This window comes from Acipenser ruthenus, chromosome 38 (assembly GCF_902713425.1).
Source record: "Acipenser ruthenus chromosome 38, fAciRut3.2 maternal haplotype, whole genome shotgun sequence".
NCBI lineage: Eukaryota > Metazoa > Chordata > Actinopteri > Acipenseriformes > Acipenseridae > Acipenser > Acipenser ruthenus.
The window spans coordinates 4,602,258-4,622,257 of NC_081226.1; the positions used below are offsets into that span (position 1 = coordinate 4,602,258).

Below are 20,000 nucleotides of genomic sequence, written 5' to 3' on the forward strand. Positions count from 1 at the left end.
CACACGGGGCAGGAGCTGGGGTGAGGACACACACACACACACACGGGGCAGGAGCTGGGGTGAGGACACACACACACACACACGAGGCAGGAGCTGGGGTGAGGACACACACACACACGGGGCAGGAGCTGGGGTGAGGACACACACACACACGAGGCAGGAGCTGGGGTGAGGACACACACACGAGGCAGGAGTTGGGGTGAGGACACACACACACACACACACACACGAGGCAGGAGCTGGGGTGAGGACACACACACACGGGGCAGGAGCTGGAATGAAGACACACACCCACACGGGGCAGGAGCTGGAATGAAGACACACACCCACACGGGGCAGGAGCTGGGATGAGGACACGGACACACACACACACACACAGGGCAGGAGCTGGGATGAGGAGAGACACACACAGGGCAGGAGCTGGGATGAGGAGAGACACACACGGGGCAGGAGCTGGGATGAGGAGAGACACACGGGGCAGGAGCTGGGATGAGGAGAGACACACACAGGGCAGGAGCTGGGATGAGGAGAGACACACACGGGGCAGGAGCTGGGATGAGGAGAGACACACGGGGCAGGAGCTGGGATGAGGAGAGACACACACGGGGCAGGAGCTGGGATGAGGAGAGACACACGGGGCAGGAGCTGGGATGAGGAGAGAGAGACACACACACACGGGGCAGGAGCTGGGATGAGGAGAGACACACGGGGCAGGAGCTGGGATGAGGAGAGAGAGACACACACACACGGGGCAGGAGCTGGGATGAGGAGAGACACACGGGGCAGGAGCTGGGATGAGGAGAGAGAGACACACACACACACGGGGCAGGAGCTGGGATGAGGAGAGACACACGGGGCAGGAGCTGGGATGAGGAGAGACACACACGGGGCAGGAGCTGGGATGAGGAGAGAGAGACACACACACGGGGCAGGAGCTGGGATGAGGAGAGACACACGGGGCAAGAGCTGGGATGAGGAGAGACACACACGGGGCAGGAGCTGGGATGAGGAGAGAGAGACACACACACACACGGGGCAGGAGCTGGGATGAGGAGAGACACACGGGGCAGGAGCTGGGATGAGGAGAGACACACACGGGGCAGGAGCTGGGATGAGGAGAGAGAGACACACACACACGGGCAGGAGCTGGGATGAGGAGAGAGAGACACACACACACGGGGCAGGAGCTGGGATGAGGAGAGACACACGGGGCAGGAGCTGGGATGAAGAGAGAGAGACACACACACACGGGGCAGGAGCTGGGATGAGGAGAGACACACGGGGCAGGAGCTGGGATGAGGAGAGAGAGACACACACACAGGGCAGGAGCTGGGATGAGGAGAGACACACGGGGCAGGCAGGAGCTGGGATGAGGAGAGACACACATGGGGCAGGAGCTGGGATGAGGAGAGACACACACAGGGCAGGAGCTGGGATGAGGAGACACACACACACAACACACACACACGGGGGAGTCGTCTCTCTTATTTAATGCTAACGTATTTCTTGTTTTTGTTCTGAAGGTTTGATTACGGAGATCGATTCTGGGACATTAAGAGCAAATACTTCACCTGCCAGTGTGGATCTGAGAAGTGCAAGCACTCCGCTGAGGCCATCGCCCTGGAGCAGAGCAGGCTGGCTCGCCTAGAGACCCTGCAGGACCCAGTGCCTGATTCTGGGCTGCCTCTCTTGGGAAACCCTTGAAGCTTCAGGTTTCGGCCTAACAACTAGGCCTTGTGCAACCTGTTTTTGTTTTTGTTGTATTTTCTTGTTGTATGTGTGCACATTTCCATTATTTGACTTAATTTTGTATTAGGTGTTTTTTTTTTTTTTTTTATTAGCGCTTTTAAATTTCATTATGACTTGTTTTAATGTGTTTTTTTGACCTTATAAACTAAATAAAACCACAGTCAAAAATGGAATCATGGCCAAAATTACCTTTATTATGAATTGTGTGATAATAAAAAAAATTTAAAAAAGCTTAAATCAATTTTAATTTATTTAGTTTTTATTGTGCTGAAAAGTTGGATTATTGTCATTAATTGTACAGAAAAAATACCAGGGAGGCAAGAAGTGAATAAAACATACAGTGACCTGCACCATGAACCAGGGGAGTGGTCCAGTGGTTAATGAAACGGGCTTGTAACCAGGAGGTCCCCGGTTCAAATCCCACCTCAGCCACTGACTCATTGTGTGACCCTGAGCAAGTCACCTAACCTCCTTGTGCTCCGTCTTTCGGGTGAGATGTAATTGTAAGTGACTCTGCCAGGGGAGTGAACACAGAATACAGTGACCTCCACCATGAACCAGGGGAGTGAACACAGAATACAGTGAACTGCACCATGAACCAGGGGAGAGAACACAGAATACAGTGAACTGCACCATGAACCAGGGGAGAGAACACAGAATACAGTGAACTGCACCATGAACCAGGGGAAAGAACACAGAATACAGTGAACTGCACCATGAACCAGAGGAGAGAACACAGAATACAGTGACCTCCACCATGAACCAGGGGAGAGAACACAGAATACAGTGAACTGCACCATGAACCAGGGGAGAGAACACAGAATACAGTGAACTGCACCATGAACCAGAGGAGAGAACACAGAATACAGTGATCTCCACCATGAACCAGGGGAGAGAACACAGAATACAGTGAACTGCACCATGAACGAGGGGAGAGAACACAGAATACAGTGAACTGCACCATGAACCAGAGGAGAGAACACAGAATACAGTGACCTCCACCATGAACCAGGGGAGTGAACACAGAATACAGTGAACTGCACCATGAACGAGGGGAGAGAACAGAGAATACAGTGAACTGCACCATGAACCAGGGGAGAGAACACAGAATACAGTGAACTGCACCATGAACGAGGGGAGAGAACACAGAATACAGTTAACTGCACCATGAACCAGAGGAGAGAACACAGAATACAGTGACCTGCACCATGAAGCAGGGGAGTGAACACAGAATACAGTTAACTGCACCATGAACCAGAGGAGAGAACACAGAATACAGTGACCTGCACCATGAACCAGAGGAGAGAACACAGAATACAGTGACCTGCACCATGAACCAGAGGAGAGAACACAGAATACAGTGACCTGCACCATGAACCAGAGGAGAGAACACAGAATACAGTGAACTGCACCATGAACCAGAGGAGAGAACACAGAATACAGTGACCTCCACCATGAACCAGGGGAGTGAACACAGAATACAGTGAACTGCACCATGAACGAGGGGAGAGAACAGAGAATACAGTGAACTGCACCATGAACCAGGGGAGAGAACACAGAATACAGTGAACTGCACCATGAACGAGGGGAGAGAACACAGAATACAGTTAACTGCACCATGAACCAGAGGAGAGAACACAGAATACAGTGACCTGCACCATGAAGCAGGGGAGTGAACACAGAATACAGTTAACTGCACCATGAACCAGAGGAGAGAACACAGAATACAGTGACCTGCACCATGAACCAGAGGAGAGAACACAGAATACAGTGACCTGCACCATGAACCAGGGGAGAGAACACAGAATACAGTGAACTGCACCATGAACCAGGGGAGAGAACACAGAATACAGTGAACTGCACCATGAACGAGGGGAGAGAACACAGAATACAGTTAACTGCACCATGAACCAGAGGAGAGAACACAGAATACAGTGACCTGCACCATGAAGCAGGGGAGTGAACACAGAATACAGTTAACTGCACCATGAACCAGAGGAGAGAACACAGAATACAGTGACCTGCACCATGAACCAGAGGAGAGAACACAGAATACAGTGACCTGCACCATGAACCAGGGGAGAGAACACAGAATACAGTGAACTGCACCATGAACCAGGGGAGAGAACACAGAATACAGTGAACTGCACCATGAACCAGGGGAGTGAACACAGAATACAGTGACCTCCACCATGAAGCAGCAGCAACTCTGAAGCAGTTAAATATATATATATATATATATATATATATATATATATATATATATATATATATATATATATATATATATATATATATATAAATAGCAAATCACACACACATTAAATCAAGTTATAAAAATGGCTGTGTTAATCAAACCACAATAGGGACTAACTTGGCTAGTGGTACTGCCAAGAAAACAAAACAAACCCAGCCGTAGTCCGCGAAGTTAAACAGAATATTAATTATTCAATACACAATCAGAATTATTAAACAAGTACTCCATGCATGTCTCTATAATAAATGACTGCTGTCATCCTGCCGCACTGCTAGAAGTGTGTACTTGTGACTACAAAATAGCAAGCCTATGGAAGCGTCCTAGTGCCAAAAAAAAAAAACATCTCCTATGTAGGATTTTATATCTCTATATACTTTTATGTACTTAAAAAAAAAAAGAAGTCCTATCAAGTCCTACGTAGGAGATTACTTTTTTTTTTTTTTTTTTTTTAATTGGTACTAGGACGCTTCTGTACAAAACCGAGACAAGCCACGTTTTAATCCTCAGCATACAGGACACTAGGTGTGCAGCTCTCTACCTGTAAAAGAATAACGACGTGTCGAGCTCAGTACAGCTGACTGATGCACGCTGGAAACACGGCTGTAGTCAGTTCAGGGTGTGGTTTGTTGTCGGAGGGACGCTCTGCTCCACTTTCATTGGGAGGCGTGGCTCAGGTGAGCGTTCGCTGGCAGGTGCACCCGTAACGTCAGCAGGCAGTGCAAACTGACAGGTAAACGAAATAGAGGGAAAGAGATTTACCAACACAAGCAGAACATAAGGTGTAAACCCCGACTTGTGATTGATTTAGCAGACTGAAGAACCCCTAACTTTATCTAAAATGGGGAAAAAGAAAGAAAACGACAGTTCCGACCCTTACGGTAAGAAAACTCGAGGTTTTTACAGCAAAGATTTGAACCAAAATACACCTGTGTGCTATTCAATTACACACGGCTTGTGTTTTCAGTGCGGCTAGTGACCGTCGTTATGCTTTTGACGTCAGGAAAGTGTGCTTATTCCTTTTAAAAATACACGTTCCTGATTTAAATTAAGATGTTTAAGTACAGTTTTTTTTTTTGTTTGTTTTTAAATGTAGACGTTTGTGTTTGCTGTCTTGTGGAGCTGGCGCAAATGACGGTTATTTTGTTGTTGATAATCGACTAAAAAATGGACATCAAACAAACAAAAAAGTGTTCAGGAGAGGCGTCTCTGATTTTAAATGAGAGGTTTAGTGCGTTGTACTCTTGCTTTTTAATGCTGTTATTTAAGGTCAGATTTGACAGCAGATAACAATGTTATTGCAAGGGCTACACTTACATATATATATATATATATATATATATATATATATATATATATATATCAGTTATAAAAATGGCTGCGTTGATCAAATCACAATAGGGACTAACTGAAAAGGCTAACTATCATCTTAATCTTCAGTCTTTTTCAATCCACTGCTGGATGAAGGCCTCCCCACACAAGCCTGTCTGCTGCGTCCCTCATCCATGTTGCTCCGGCGTGTTTCCTAAGTTCATTTTGCCATCTTCCTGGAGGTCGTCTTCTTGATCTCTTTATGTCTCTTGGGGTCCAGCCTAGTATCTTCTTGGTCCAGCCATGGTCTGTTCTTCTTGCTATTTGCCTGGACGACTGCCATTTCAGTTTTTTTCATTCATATCTATCTATCAATCTATCTATCTGGTCACCTTGTTACAAAAAGGATATTGCTGCTCTAGAAAGAGTGCAAAGAAGAGCGACCAGAATTATCCCGGGATTAAAAGGCATGTCGTATGCAGACAGGCTAAAAGAATTGAATCTATTCAGTCTTGAACAAAGAAGACTACGCAGTGATCTGATTCAAGCATTCAGAATTTTAAAAGGTATTGACAATGTCGACCCAGGGGACTTTTTAGACCTGAAAAAAGAAACAAGCACCAGGGGTCACAAATGGAGATTAGATAAAGGGGCATTCAGAACAGAAAATAGGAGGCACTTTTTTACACAGAGAATTGTGAGGGTCTGGAACCAACTCCCCAGTAATGTTGTTGAAGCTGACACCCTGGGATCCTTCAAGAAGCTGCTTGATGAGATTCTGGAATCAATAAGCTATTAACAACCAAACGAGCAAGATGGGCTGAACGAAACGATGGCCTCCTCGTTTGTAAACTTTCTTATGTTTCTCTCTCTCTCTCTCTCTCTCTCTCTCTATTATATATATATATATATATATATATATATATATATATATATATATATATATATATAATGCTGCAAATGTGGTGTCATTTTTGTGTTTTATATATATATATAAATACATGACTTTTTTAAACTCGTGCTTTTAAACCTGTAGGTTTAAAAAACCTGTTGCTGTTGGGTATCATTTAGGGTTGCGGCAGCACAAGAACAAATATCAGATTTGTCTTGTGAATATTTTAATTGGCTATTTGTAGTAGTAGTAGTATTTTAAAATGAAGAAGAGTTAACTGTAGAGATGTATTAATCCTCTGATGTCTTCCCTTATCTGTGAAGTGTGGAGACTTGGATAAAGTTTAAAAAAAAAAAAAAAACAGGTGTATGGAGCTACAAGATTTTGAAATGAGTGATTACAACACCGGTAAACATGAAGAGACTGTGAAATGCATGATACTGTTGTGTGTGTGTGTGTGTGTGTGTGTGTGTGTGTAATATATATATATATATATATATATATATATATATATATATATATATATATATATATAATATATTGTAGCGTGCACGAGGGTAGGCAGCAGCAGGGCTGGTAGGTGACGTAATCACACATGAAGACATAAACCCGATATACGTTCCTTGCAAGGGAGCCGGCTCTTTTGTACAGCGGTATCGGCGCTATGCTTTAGTGCGAGAGGTCCCGGGTTCACGCCCGCAATCAGCCTGTGTGTGGATTACCTCGCCCTGTGTGATGGTCCTGCCTGCGTTTACCAAGATCGTTACATTGGTGTCAGCAGTGGACGCAGGTACCCCGGCACGCACTCGTCGGATTGTAGCCTGGTGAGCAAGTCCGGGGCGGACTTGAGGCTGGCAGGGGAGAGTGTAGCGTGCACGGGGGAGGCAGCAGCAGGGCTGGTAGGTGACGTAATCACACACAGGGACATAAGCCCGATGTACGCTCCTTGCTTCAGTGCGAGAGGTCCCGGGTTTGCGCCCACCCTCTGCCTGTGTGTGGATTGCCTCGCCCTGTGTGATGCACCTGCCTGCGTTAACCAAGATCACTACAATATATATAATATACATTTTGTAACCTTGAGACTTACTATTTGGAGTGAAACATTTTGAAAATGAGCCACTATCACCATTGGCGCATTTTGTTCAGATAGTAGAAAGCCGCCCAAAAAAGTTATCAAACCAGATATAAACAACTACAACTTATCTTAAGTACTTGAGTAGTTTTAAGTTGTTTCTTATTCATTTTAGAATTGTATTTTGTGTTTGTGTTTCTTTTCAGATACAAATTGCACTAATGATGATCTAGCCCTAAGTGTTTTTAAAAAGCAATAGAAAAAAACAGTGCTATAATTAAAAAATAAGCATACGAATGGGAGTGAAACCAGTGTCCTCAGAAAGATAGCAGATCGCGGCTCTGTGTGTGTGTGTGTGAGAGACCATGGTTATATTTCAACAATCAGAGGTCTTTGTCATCACAATAGGAAAGACCAACACACAGATTGAGGAAACTTTGCTAAGAACTTGCTTTAGCTTGTGTCACTGAGCGTGTTGTAATCTGGGGGAGTATGGAGGCTGTCTGTCTGTCTGGAACACATACAGCTATAGAAGTGCTTGCTATTCAATTGTGATTAAACTTGCTCTAAGATTTTGCATGTGCACAAAGGTCATTGGCGATCTACGTTTTCATGTTCAGGAAATAAGACTCCTATTGCATAGTTTCACCCATTGCAGGTTTTATTACAAGCTTGATTAGCCTCAGTGTTTAGGTAACAAGCTCAGGTGTGTCTTATTAGACTTGTAAGAAAACCAGGAATGTATCAAACTGCTATGCACCTCTGATGTTACTGATGGCTCTGATTTTGAATTACCTAACGGGGGTGGGCTTAATATCAATATGTGGCTTGAATGGATGGCCTTGTGTGTGTGTGTGTGTGTGGATCACTGATTGTGTGTGTGTGTGTGTGTGTGTGAATACTTCCATTGTCCTTTTTTAGACCATTAGGACACTCCCTGATACACAAAGACAGGAACCTGATCTGTCCTTCCTTACAGTCACATTGTCAAGCAATACAGCAGAACCAGCTGTCATATTGTAAAGATATATTAAATGCACTAGACTTGCCTTCCACCTCTCTCTGGAGGCCTGTGTTGTGTTCTGTGTAATTGTATAGAGACAGAGAGCTAGTGGTTTGTATGCACTGTGCCTGCGCTGTTGGTTTTGCAGGGTGTCTTTGTGCGTGTGTTCTTTTATAGAACATTATAGAACAAGGCTGGAGGGCACACAGAGACTGAGAGGCTGTCACTTATTATTATTATTATTATTATTATTATTATTTATTTCTTAGCAGAGACCCTTATCCAGGGCGACTTACAATTGTTACAAGGTATCACATTATACATTATTTCACATTATACAGATCAAGTATAATGTTAAGTTTGTTCCTCATAAATTTGCACATTAGTTATTTGTAACTGTATTGCAGTGTCAAACTGAACAGGGTTATGGGGCTCTGTCTGAAGCTTTAAGGAAACTAAACTATGAAAGAATGTAGTAAACTTTCAGTCAACATGAAGGAATTCTCTTGCCAAACTGAACAGGATTGTGGGGCATGGCCTGGAGATGTAGGCCTAATTATTCTTTCTAAAGCAAGTATTTCTCATATCTCTGCATTGCATGCCTGACTGCTATGTCACAGGAAACAAGCAGAGGGAGAGAGTATATATTTGCATGTTGATGTGTTTTCCCAGTACCTGGTGCACAGCATGCAAATGATGTGCCTGCGATTTTCTACACTGCACCATTATGGAAATAGTCAGGGTTTAAGCTGTGGGCTAAACCATGATGAGTGTGATTCGAATGTATAGGATAGCATTGTTACAGATGAACATGTGGGTGTTTCTCACTAAATATCCCTCAATACAGAGATGGAAGTAAGACTTCCATTGCACAGCAGTTTAATCTATTCCCAGTTTTACTATGAGTTTTTAATAAAACACACCTGAACTTATTACCTGTACTCGGGGGCTAATGAAGCTCGTATTAAAACCTGGAATGGGTGAAACTGCTGTGCAATAGGAATTATTATTTCCATACCTGGAATAGATGATGTCCCTCTTTAAATATTAAATATTTTAATGAGCAAGCGAGCAATAAGACTCCTATACAAGCTTGATTAGCCCCAGTGTACAGGTAACAAGCTCAGGTGTGTCATCTTTAAACTCATAGTGAAACCAGGAATGGATCACACTGCTATGCAACTGGAGACTTATAGTATTTCCATATCTGGAATGCTAGCAAAATATCCGAATGGAATGCAGTGGAATATAACCCTTCCATGGCTTTGTGTTGGCAGCTGTGTTGCAATGACGCGCTGTGACCCCCTTTGTGTTTGATTTTTCCCATCACTTCGTAGCAATGCGTCTCTAGAATCTCCGTGTGTTGCTGAAATGAAATGCAGGTAATTGCCCCGTGATCAGTCATTCAGGTGAATTGATTTCGAAGGTTGCTGGTGTTATTTCCGTGAGTGCTGTTTGCTCAGCATCAAGGTTTAAGCTATAAAGGGATAAGCTCTGTCCTGTCTCTGTGTGGTCTCATAAACCGTTTCACTGTGTGAAGAAATTCAACTGTCATTTCCTGGTATGTCGTTTCCAAAGCAATGCGTTACCAAGCAGTTGTGAGTTACTAACGAGGGGGGAGGGGGGACAGGTTAATACTGACTGCACTGTGGTGTACCTGATGCCATTTCAGGGAATAAGACTCCCATTGCATAGCAGTGTGATCCATGCCTGGTTTACTATGACTTTAGTAAGGCACATCTGAGCGTGTTACATAGGCCTGTACACTGTGGCTAATCAAGCTTGTATTAAAACCTGGAATGGGTGAATCTGCTGTGCAATAAGTCTTTTTTTCCATCCATGTAATTTTCGACTACTTCTAAAATACTGAATTTCTGAAGTAGTTCAAGAAATGACCACTAGGAAGGAAGCCCCTCCCCAGAATTTGGTCAGTTTGAGCTGGAATAATAAGATCATATGTGTGTACTGGACAGTAAGAGAGGTGATTTGAAATTGCTGGTCATCATTCCTCAGTCACTGAACTTTAGACAGATGCAGTTAGCTTGAGTTGTGTTTTGGGTTTTATTCAAGGTAGTGAACTCTGAGCCAATGAGCTAACTAGTTTAACTTTACGAGTTTACTTTCTGTTCTTTTACATGAATTGCGGTTAATTAGTTACAGAGCGCGTAACTCAATTAACCGAATCACTGCCTGACAAGCAAATCTGTAACAGGAATTCACCCCCCAGCACCAGGGCTGGAAATCCAGAATCCGAGGCAGCTCTGCCATTATAAAAGTGTCCCTCAGTAACAGCACAGCGGAGTGTGATACAGCGCAGTGAACGCATGGTAGAGTAGGCAAGCATTGCAAAGAACAGAGAGAATATAGAGGCAAACACACACAGATACAATAGCCTGCTTCCACTGCTGCTGTGTTCTAAACCCAGAATGCAAACCAGGAAGTCCCAGAATGTAATTAGTTCATATTGTAATATTGTAGCTTGTGTTTCCTGTAACGCAGTTTAGCAACATGAGGTCAAAACCAAATAAAGGCCTTGAACATTTAGGTTAAAAAAAGAAAGAAATAAATAAATACATAAATTAAGTAGGAAGTGATTTGCAACAGCACTAGAAACACAGGGCAGTTTGCTGGTTTGGGGGAGCTGGGAGGGAGAGGGCGATGTGGAACTATTTGAGGAACAATTGTCCTTCTCTTTTTCTTATCTTTCAATGCCAGGAGCATGTTAATTCATTTCCAGATAACTCTGTGTAAACATTCGACTCACTGCACTGCTGACAGGTTCAGGCTAGTGATTCTTGTTCAGAGTACCCAGGGTACTTCCTTGTTCCTGGTTCCCTCTGTGTGCAGATCAGGAGTTACCTAGATTTGTATTGTTTCAGTAATAACCCACACGTTTGCTAAGCCAATAGGTTATCCATAAGTAACTTGCACTTAGTCAGTAATGCACAAATAGATCAAACTAAAAGAAACTGATGAAGGCACTAGCCGAAACATTTGAGAGCTGAATAGAGAATGGAAGTTTTATTATTATTTGTTTTATCTAAGGCGTTCAATACAAACATTTAGTGAACATTTGCCACTCATTCACATGACAAAGACCAAATACACAATTTCTAGTCATTTTAAATAACAATCTTTTATATATATATAAAAAAAAAAAAAAGCACTGAAGCAATTTCATGTCTGTGTTCATGACTATTGGCACCTTTACATTAAAGGTCTGTAAATATGGAATATAACTAATTCAAATATATATTTATTGATTATAAAACCAAGTCAAAAGCCAGAAAAGAGGTAATTATTTCCAACATCTGTTGAAGAAGAACGTTTTGGCAACACAGCAGATGATGGTCAAGACAAAGCAGTTGGATTGATCTTGAGAAAAGCACTCGTGGCTACAGAGCGTATCAATGAAATCTGGAATACCAAAATCCACAATCCGGGCAATATCAAAAAGAATCATGGAACAGATTCAGCTGAAACACTTGAAAGAAAGTGGATGTTCAAATAAAAAAAGACAAATCCAAGATTAACAGCCAAGGACTTAAAGAAAGATTTAGAAGCATCTTTTATCTAAAATTCATAAGCAAACCGTCTTAAATATACCAAGAAATATGAACAGGAATCTGAAGCATTCGTCAACAACATTCTCTGGTCCGATGAGACAACAATATAACTTTTCTCCAAAAATGGACCACAGTATGTTTGGAGAAAAAAAAAGGGAAAGCCTTCAATGAAGAAAACCTTGAGCCTCCAGTTAAATATGGAGGTGGTTCAATCCTGATGTGGGGTGTTTTAGCAGGTCAGGGACTGGAGACATTGATGTGATTGAAGATTGAATGAATGCAGCCATGCATCACAACATCATGCAAAGTACAATGATAAAGTCTTCTAGAAGGCTGCTTGACAACTTGTAATATGACAATGACCCGAAGCATACAGCTAAGTCAACTCTGAAATCAAAGATAAAAGTTCTGGAATGGCCTTCACTATCACCAGATCTCAATCCAACAGAAATGCTCTGGACTGATCTGGAGAAAAGCTGCAGCCAAGCACTATCCAATCTGTCTGAGCTGCAGGAAATATGCAAGACAGAATGGGCCCAGATTTCACCAACCAGATGCAACATCCTGGTTAAGAATGATCATAAATGTCTGAAAACCGTAATAAAATAAAATGAGGACACACACAATACTAAAGCAGGGGTGCCAATACTTTTGTCATGAACGAATACTTGACTAAATACTTTACTAAATACTAAATGAAACAAGTGTATTTGTTTTTTGATAGATTATTTTGTTAAATAACTAGGGATTGTCTATTTTGCTTTTAGTTTTATTAAAAAGTGGTTCAGGTTTACTAAATGCTGTTACCTTGAAGTATGGTATAATAAGCGTAGGCTGCCAGTACTTTTGTCTGTGACTGTATATATTTTTTATCTAGAATCACAAATGAAATTCAGTAATTTGACAGTGCAGCAGTGAGTCTCTCTGTACAAAGCAGAACATTTCCGTAAGATATCCATATTTATACATGTACTGTATACTGGGGCTGGTAATAAGACTCCTATTGCAAAGCAGTGTTACCCATTCCAGGTTTTAATATGAGCTTGATTAGCCACAGTGTATAGAAGTACAAAGCTCAGATGTGTCTTATTAAAATCAGGAATGGATCAAACTGCTGTGCAATGGGAGTCGTATTGCCACCCCTGTATAAACATTAAAAAAATGAAAATATAAAAATATACTGTACATATTGGATACAATTAAACATGCATCTAATCAAACTAACATTCTGTTATTTATTTATTTATTTTTCATTTTCAGGAGAACCTGCTAAACATGACCCAACTTTCAATGGACCCCTCAAAAACAGGTCTGTCTGCCTATCTATGTCTTGTGTGACTCTGTCACTGTATGTGTCTGTCCTCACATATGTCTGTCTGTCTGACTGACTAACTGTAATGTCTTTCTGCCCATTTCTGTCTGACTATGAAATGGGTCTGTTTGTGTATCTGTCTTCCCATTGACCTGTCTTTCTGTCTCTGTGTCCTCCAGCCTCTCTGTGTATGTCTCTGTCTCTCTGTCTGTCCATGATTACCTGTCTGTTACATTACTAGAAATGAATTACTTAGTTTCATGGTAGTTGTATGCCATTAATTAGAGATCATGTTTTAGAAATCCATTGTTTGTCAGAATTCCACGTGATGTCATCCATTGCTTACAACGTAGGGCGCAGATAAACAACTCTTTATGTTCTTATAAGTTTACTAGCAGTTCCTGAGTACAAGGTCAGCTTTTGTGATTTCTGATCATTAATCTGTGGTGTGTAGGGTGTCTCTCTTAACAGAAATTCATTCCAAAACTGCACTAGATGACATCTCTAATACAATAAGACCCTCTACACACCACAGAGTAGTTTATATAAGAGACGCCCTACACACCACAGATTAGTTTATATAAGAGATACCCTACACACCACAGATTAGTTTAGTTTATATAAGAGACACCCTACACACCACAGATTAGTTTATATAAGAGATACCCTACACACCATAGATTAGTTTATGTAAGAACCCGACACACCACGGATTAGTGTATATAACACACACCTGACACACTGCTGATTTACCTTCTAAATGTTTGGTGCTTTCATGTGTTTTCAGCAGTGCAGGGCTTCATCGTGCTGACTGTGTTGTTTGTGTTTCTTTCAGGGGCTGCACTGATGTTATTTGCTGCATCTTTTTCATGGTTTTCATTGGTGGATACCTGGTGGTGGGAGTTCTGGGTAAGAAACTGTAATATATAAAACTATGGTGACTGAAACTTAGGGGGACTGTCCTGAATCATGTTTGGTGCTGAATAATATTGAAACCTAAATATTGAAGCTTGGTAAAACTGTCTGAATATCATGTAATATCTAATATCTGTCTAATATCTCTCTCTCCCTCCCTCCCCAGCCTGGCTGTACGGGGACCCCAGGCAGGTTATTTACCCTCGAAACTCGACCGGAGTTTTCTGTGGAATCGGACCCAATGAGTAAGAGCTGCATCTGTCTCCTCAAACCCTGTATAAGAGACGGCCCTGTCCACAGAGCTTCACAGCCCATCAAACCCTGTATAAGAGACGGCCCTGTTCACAGAGCTGCACACTCACAGCCCATCAAACCCTGTATAAGAGACGGCCCTGTCCACTGAGCTGCACACTCACAGCCCATCAAACCCTGTATAAGAGACGGCCCTGTCCACTGAGCTGCACATTCACAGCCCATTTAGAAAACTTGAGCAGTCTGCAGTTCAGCAGAAAGGATTTTAGAAAGGTCATGTCAAGCATGTTTTCTGCACGGCCCAGCAGAAACACAGACTGAGCCTTGCCTGAGACCTGTGCTGTGTTGTTTTATTTTCAGAGGGAAGCCCTACGTGTTTTACTTTGATATCCTGAAATGTGCCACTGGTACCAACATCATGGCAGCTGCTCTGAACGGACTGCAGTGCCCAACTACCCAGGTCAGTGTCTCGCCCCTGAGCCAGCCCTGGGGAAGCTTTTCAGAAGCAGTTGTTTTTGGTTCAAGTTGAATGTTATATCAGTACCAGGAGAGACAGGAAAAAGGGGTCAGCTGGACACTGCTATTAGTTTAGTGAGAAGACAGACAGTAGTCTTGTACTATAAGAGACGGTGAAAGGGGGTCGACTGGACAGATTCGCTTCTATTAGTTTATGTTGGTGAAATTAACTGGCATATTATGTGCCTTCTGTACGATTCTCTAACTTCTGAAAAGACTCCTCGAGGACGATTGTGTGGGAAATGTATCAGCGTAGCGCTAATGCAACACTGATAAGCTACCTCGCAACCAGCTTTCACAAGTCTTTTCAAAAGCAGTTTGCTGGAATTGTTAGTAAGCACAGCAAAAAAACAGCGAAAGAGTTGACCGTGTGCTCCTTCCCTCCCCAGGTGTGTGTGAACACTTGCCCTAACAGCTACTGGATTGTTCCTCTGAGTGGATATTTTCCCGGTGCGAATCCCAGAGACGTGTTCAGTGACAAGTACTGCAGCCCAGCCATCGACCTGCAGACCACCAAACTGGTCAGTCACCCGAGATACACAGAACAATAGATTGAATTACTTCTAATATGTTTCTAAGTGTTTGGTGGCTACCTCTAATCAAGCTGAGTGAGTTTCTTGGGCACTCTTTGTATGACAGACCCCCCGACACAGCAAAGAGTGCAAGAGAATGAAATCCACTTTCAACTTGACTAGAGGGAGACCCCGCACCCTTAGAAACACACATGGCATGTTTTACCATCTGCTTAATCCTTGTAAGAATGGTGGTTTAATTGATTCTGTTTATTGATGATGTCTTACTCCTGCAATATTTTTATTCTCCTAAACATAACATGTATTAATTAAGTATAATCACGATTCAAAGGACTTATGATTGACAGACACTATTACACAGAATTCACCAGGATTCCGACAGTTCATTGGTTTCAAATACAGATGAACAGACACTTTGAGACTTGAATTCTCAAAGTGTCAGAACTGTGTGAATTCTAGACAAAGTAGTGACAGTAGCTTGTAAACAATAGTCAGATCAGTATATTCCCCTCTCCATTGGTAGCCGTGTTGATGTGGAGTCTGCCGGTTCTGCCCAGCAGCGTGGGAGCTTAGGGTCTCTCCCTGCAGCGTGACGTGTCCCATATTTATGTAGAAACTACTACATGATTTCACCTCCACCGCGTTCACTCCCATCCCACAGGTTATACAAACAGGTTTTGCAGCACTTAGCCCTGGGTGTTCATAGGGTGTTTTCCGTTCCCGCAATATTTCAAAGATTTGTATTGTTCTTTCATTGTTGGCATTCCTTCATAAAGATAGTTGCACTTTTGATCTAAGTTAAGGTGTTATTATTAATTGTGTCTACATCCTCATTTCATTCTGTTTCTGCCTCCTGGGTATTTGCTCAACAGTCTCACCTGCATAGTCTCTGAGCAAGGTGGAATTTCTGCAGGGATGGCAATAAGACTCCCATTGCATAGCAGTTTGATCCATTACTGGTTTTACTATGAGTTTTTAATAAAGCACACTTGAGCTTGTTACCTGTACACTAGGGCTAATCAAGCTGGTAGTAAAACCTGGAATGGGTGAAACTGCTACGCAGTACGAGTCTTATTTCCATCCCTGGTATGGAAGAGAAAGTAGGAATCACTCTACAGTAAAGAGCTGAATTTAGAGAATTCCTTTGTAGATTGAGCTCTGCACCCGCTTTAAGCGAGGCCACAGTGTGATTTGGAACAGAGAGATCCGCCCGCTCGCTCTGCTACTGGATTGGAATGAATGCAAAACAGATTCCAAAATGAGATCCATTTAAATTATATACTGTATATTTTAATATGAATAAGTTATTCAATGTTTGATCTCTGAACACTTGCTTGAATATGTATATAAATGTTGATATATTTCCCTTTTATCTTTCCCTTTTAGACTGTGGATCAAATTCTAAGCAAAGAACTGTGTGCCAGATTTTATATTCCCTCCACTCCAGGTAAAACGTTCACCTGAGGCATTAGCAGAGCCTGTAGAATCCTAGTTTCTGGCCCTTTTTGATTACTTACCTGCTATAGATGTCTTTATAGAAGTAAGAGAATGCCATCAAGTGATCAGCCACGTTGGATTAAGTTTTTATTTTTCTTATTTTGCTGGCAATACATTAGCCGTGCACTAGATGGGGCTGGTGCTCACTAGACATATTGGCCGGTCTAGCCTACGTTACACATATATCTCTGGCAGGCCACTAGAACTGAAGAGCAGCTCCTGAACTGGCAGCCAAAGCAACACAAACTTAGAAAAACCTCACAGTACCCGAGTGATTTGCAATAGAAACCCTCGGAATGATTGCAAGCATCGTGAAAGGGTAAGCGGGCAGTAAAACAAAAAAAAAAATTTAAATGCTAACTTACTCTTTTACGTTTTGTCCCTGTTCTTGTTGGTTCTCAGTTTTTAATCGGTGCATCCCCAAAATCGCTGACTTGCCGGGCATCCCTTCTAATTTCACCTTACCTGGGACTGCGACTGCCAACGAAACTGCCAGCAGCATTATGAGCGCCACCGGGTGAGTCTGCGCTGCACAGAGCTGCGTGAGAGATCAATGCAGCTCTATCAATTCAAATTGACAGAGATTGAAGAACATGGATCATTCTCTCACCCACTCGTATCCTTCATGTTATTTGGTGTCCAATTCTTGTCATACTTTAATATCAGGAATAAGTCACGTCCCCAGTGGGATCTATTAGCAGCAACTACATTTATAATTAGGCTTGCTACTTTTCGATTTTAATCATTAAACGTCAAATTCCCAAAAAACCACAGTTCGACTGAAATACATTTATATAAGAACATAAGAAATTTTAGAACGAGAAAAGGCCATTCGGCCCACCTATGCTCGTTCACATTGATGCAAGCGTGGAGAGGAAAAACAAACCCGAACCAGGTTAGTAGAGGAAATGAAACCTCTGGGAATCCATGGCTGAACGGACCACCCTTCCTCCAGGTGGCTAGCTGAAGGTCTTATTGTGGTCACAGGGAGGGTTATACAGTTTTGATCATGACAGCATCCAGTCTATTCTTGAAGGATCTGATTCAACAACTCTGTCCGGCAGCCTGTTCCAATGGTTCATCACCCTTTCTGTGAAAAAGCTCCTTCTCCCCTCGGTTCTGAATATGCCCTTCTTCAGCTTCCACCTGTGGCCCCTGGTTCTGTTCTCTGTGAAAAATAATTCTTAGCAGTTACTTTGTTAAACCCCTTGAACAATTTTAAATACATCTTTTAAGTCACTTCTGGCTCTCCTTCTTCCTAGGCTCTACAGATTCAGCTCTTTCAGTCTATCTTCATATGACATACCCTTCAATCCTGGAATGAATTGTGGTGCTCTCCTCTGTACTCTCTCCAATGCCTCAATGTCTTTCTTATGATATGGGGACCAGAATGACACAATATTCTAGGTGTGGTCGTATTGTGAAATTTTAATATAACTTCTCTAGATTTTAATTCAACTGTCTTGGATAAACGTCGGTAAAACAACTTCCTAATTTTTTTTTTTTTTTTTTTTTACTTACAAAAAAAAGAATTCTAAAATGTTCTCTAGTTTTAGTTTTGACACTCCATTCCTCTGTGCTGTGAATGGCTAGTGGTCTCTGTTGGTCTTCTGAGTGGCCCTTTAGTCTGTAGTTTCACTGTCACTCCTTCACCCTGGTCCCACAGATCTCATTGTTTGAACTCTCTTTCATTGAAATGACTGTCAATCATCATGACCTGCACCGACTGTGCACTTTCATTCAAAGCTCCTGTGAAATTAGCAGGTTAACATGTTTGCTGAATGTGTTACTTTGATTTAAAAATGGGACGCAGGAGGAAGACACTTAGTCTCTTTTTGTTTGTTTTTTTTAAGCCTATAACATTGATTTCACCCATTCTCTGCTTGAATTGAAAAACAAAGATTCAAAAAACATTAAATTCTCTCAATAAACGCTGATTTGTCAATAGAATGTGAATCGAATAGCAGCAAGTCTATCATAATGCTGCTGAGTGTAGATATCACACTCTGTGTCAGTGACAAAGCCTGTTTATTTAGATTGAATGATGCAATGTTTATAAAGGTTTAGTGGATCCCTCTAATCATGCAGAGTGTACTTCCTCTCAAGTGGATTAGCCACATACCCTCAGAAACAGACACTGCATTTATACAGCAAGCATAGAGCTGATCCTCACCCCACCTAACAGCACTTCAGGAAATGAAAGTATAATATTATAAAGTCGCTGTACAGTATTGAAATATTCTGACATAATCTAACACGCAGAGCACTGCAATGTGTTATACACCTACAGTACAACAGACTGGATATTTTAAAATACATTGTAATCCATACCTAGTACTGTGTGTCAAGTTCCACAGTAAAACAGGCATGCACTGCTGTATCAGCATTGTGTTTTTTAATACTGCCAAGTTAAGAAATCTGTGTGCATCTCCAATCCAATCTATCGTTGTTTGTGTTGATTATTTCTAGTGATCTCTTTACGGGGTTCAATGCTAAAGCCTTGGGGGTGAAGATTTTCGAAGACTTTGCCAAATCCTGGTATTGGATTCTAATGTAAGTGTTTACACAGAAGAAACTAAATCAAATTGACAAATATTATCATAGTGCCTTCTTCTAGGAGAGAATCTGCACCGTGGGGGTGTCAGGAGGTTGGGTCCTTATTCCTCTTTATCCTGCTCCTCTATCTCATTCTCTTTCTCTCTGTCCTCTCTGTCTAAATGATGTTTGATGCCACTGCTCTTAAACACGTAAACCAGTTGATATTACAACTCAGAGGAGCTGTCTGAATTCTGCTTAGTGCTACTGCTGTGTGTGTTTATATATATATATATATATAAAAATATATATATATAACAAAGTTAGGGGGACTGTCTAAATCAAGTTTGGTGCCCCTGTATTTTGTAATCTGGTCTCTCTCTCTCTCTCTCTCTCTCTCTCTCTCTCTCTCTCTCTCTCTCTCTCTCTCTCCTCTCTCTCTCTCTCTCTCTCTCTCTCTCTCCTCTCTCTCTCTCTCTCTCTCTCTCTCTCTCTCTCTCTCTCTCTCTCTCTCTCTCTCTCTCTCTCTCATATTGATGTTTGTAATCCTGTGTGTCTCTCCTCTCTCTCAGTGGTCTGCTGATCGCTATGCT

The 20,000-nt window shown here is 42.2% G+C and overlaps 2 protein-coding genes across 3 annotated transcripts in view; both read left to right on the forward strand.

The window, feature by feature from the left end:
- Nucleotides 1–1,957, forward strand: part of LOC117434270 (histone-lysine N-methyltransferase EHMT2) — a 38,292-nt gene extending 36,335 nt beyond the window's left edge. For both annotated transcript variants that reach the window (XM_059009023.1, XM_059009024.1), the window contains exon 28: nucleotides 1,524–1,957. In XM_059009023.1, the coding sequence (XP_058865006.1) occupies nucleotides 1,524–1,704 (181 nt within the window). In that variant the 3' untranslated portion in view covers nucleotides 1,705–1,957. The remainder of the gene's footprint in view (nucleotides 1–1,523) is intronic.
- Nucleotides 1,958–4,742: 2,785 nt separating this feature from the next.
- The window catches only part of LOC117972084 (choline transporter-like protein 4), a 30,244-nt gene continuing 14,986 nt past the window's right edge, over nucleotides 4,743–20,000 (forward strand). Inside the window, exons 1-10 of the mRNA XM_059009117.1 lie at nucleotides 4,743–4,884; nucleotides 13,108–13,156; nucleotides 13,995–14,068; nucleotides 14,241–14,319; nucleotides 14,687–14,786; nucleotides 15,232–15,363; nucleotides 16,762–16,822; nucleotides 17,275–17,389; nucleotides 19,342–19,425; nucleotides 19,980–20,000. The exon at nucleotides 19,980–20,000 is cut by the window's right edge and continues 92 nt beyond it. Coding sequence (XP_058865100.1) covers nucleotides 4,845–4,884; nucleotides 13,108–13,156; nucleotides 13,995–14,068; nucleotides 14,241–14,319; nucleotides 14,687–14,786; nucleotides 15,232–15,363; nucleotides 16,762–16,822; nucleotides 17,275–17,389; nucleotides 19,342–19,425; nucleotides 19,980–20,000 — 755 coding nt within the window. The 5' untranslated portion in view covers nucleotides 4,743–4,844. The remainder of the gene's footprint in view (nucleotides 4,885–13,107; nucleotides 13,157–13,994; nucleotides 14,069–14,240; nucleotides 14,320–14,686; nucleotides 14,787–15,231; nucleotides 15,364–16,761; nucleotides 16,823–17,274; nucleotides 17,390–19,341; nucleotides 19,426–19,979) is intronic.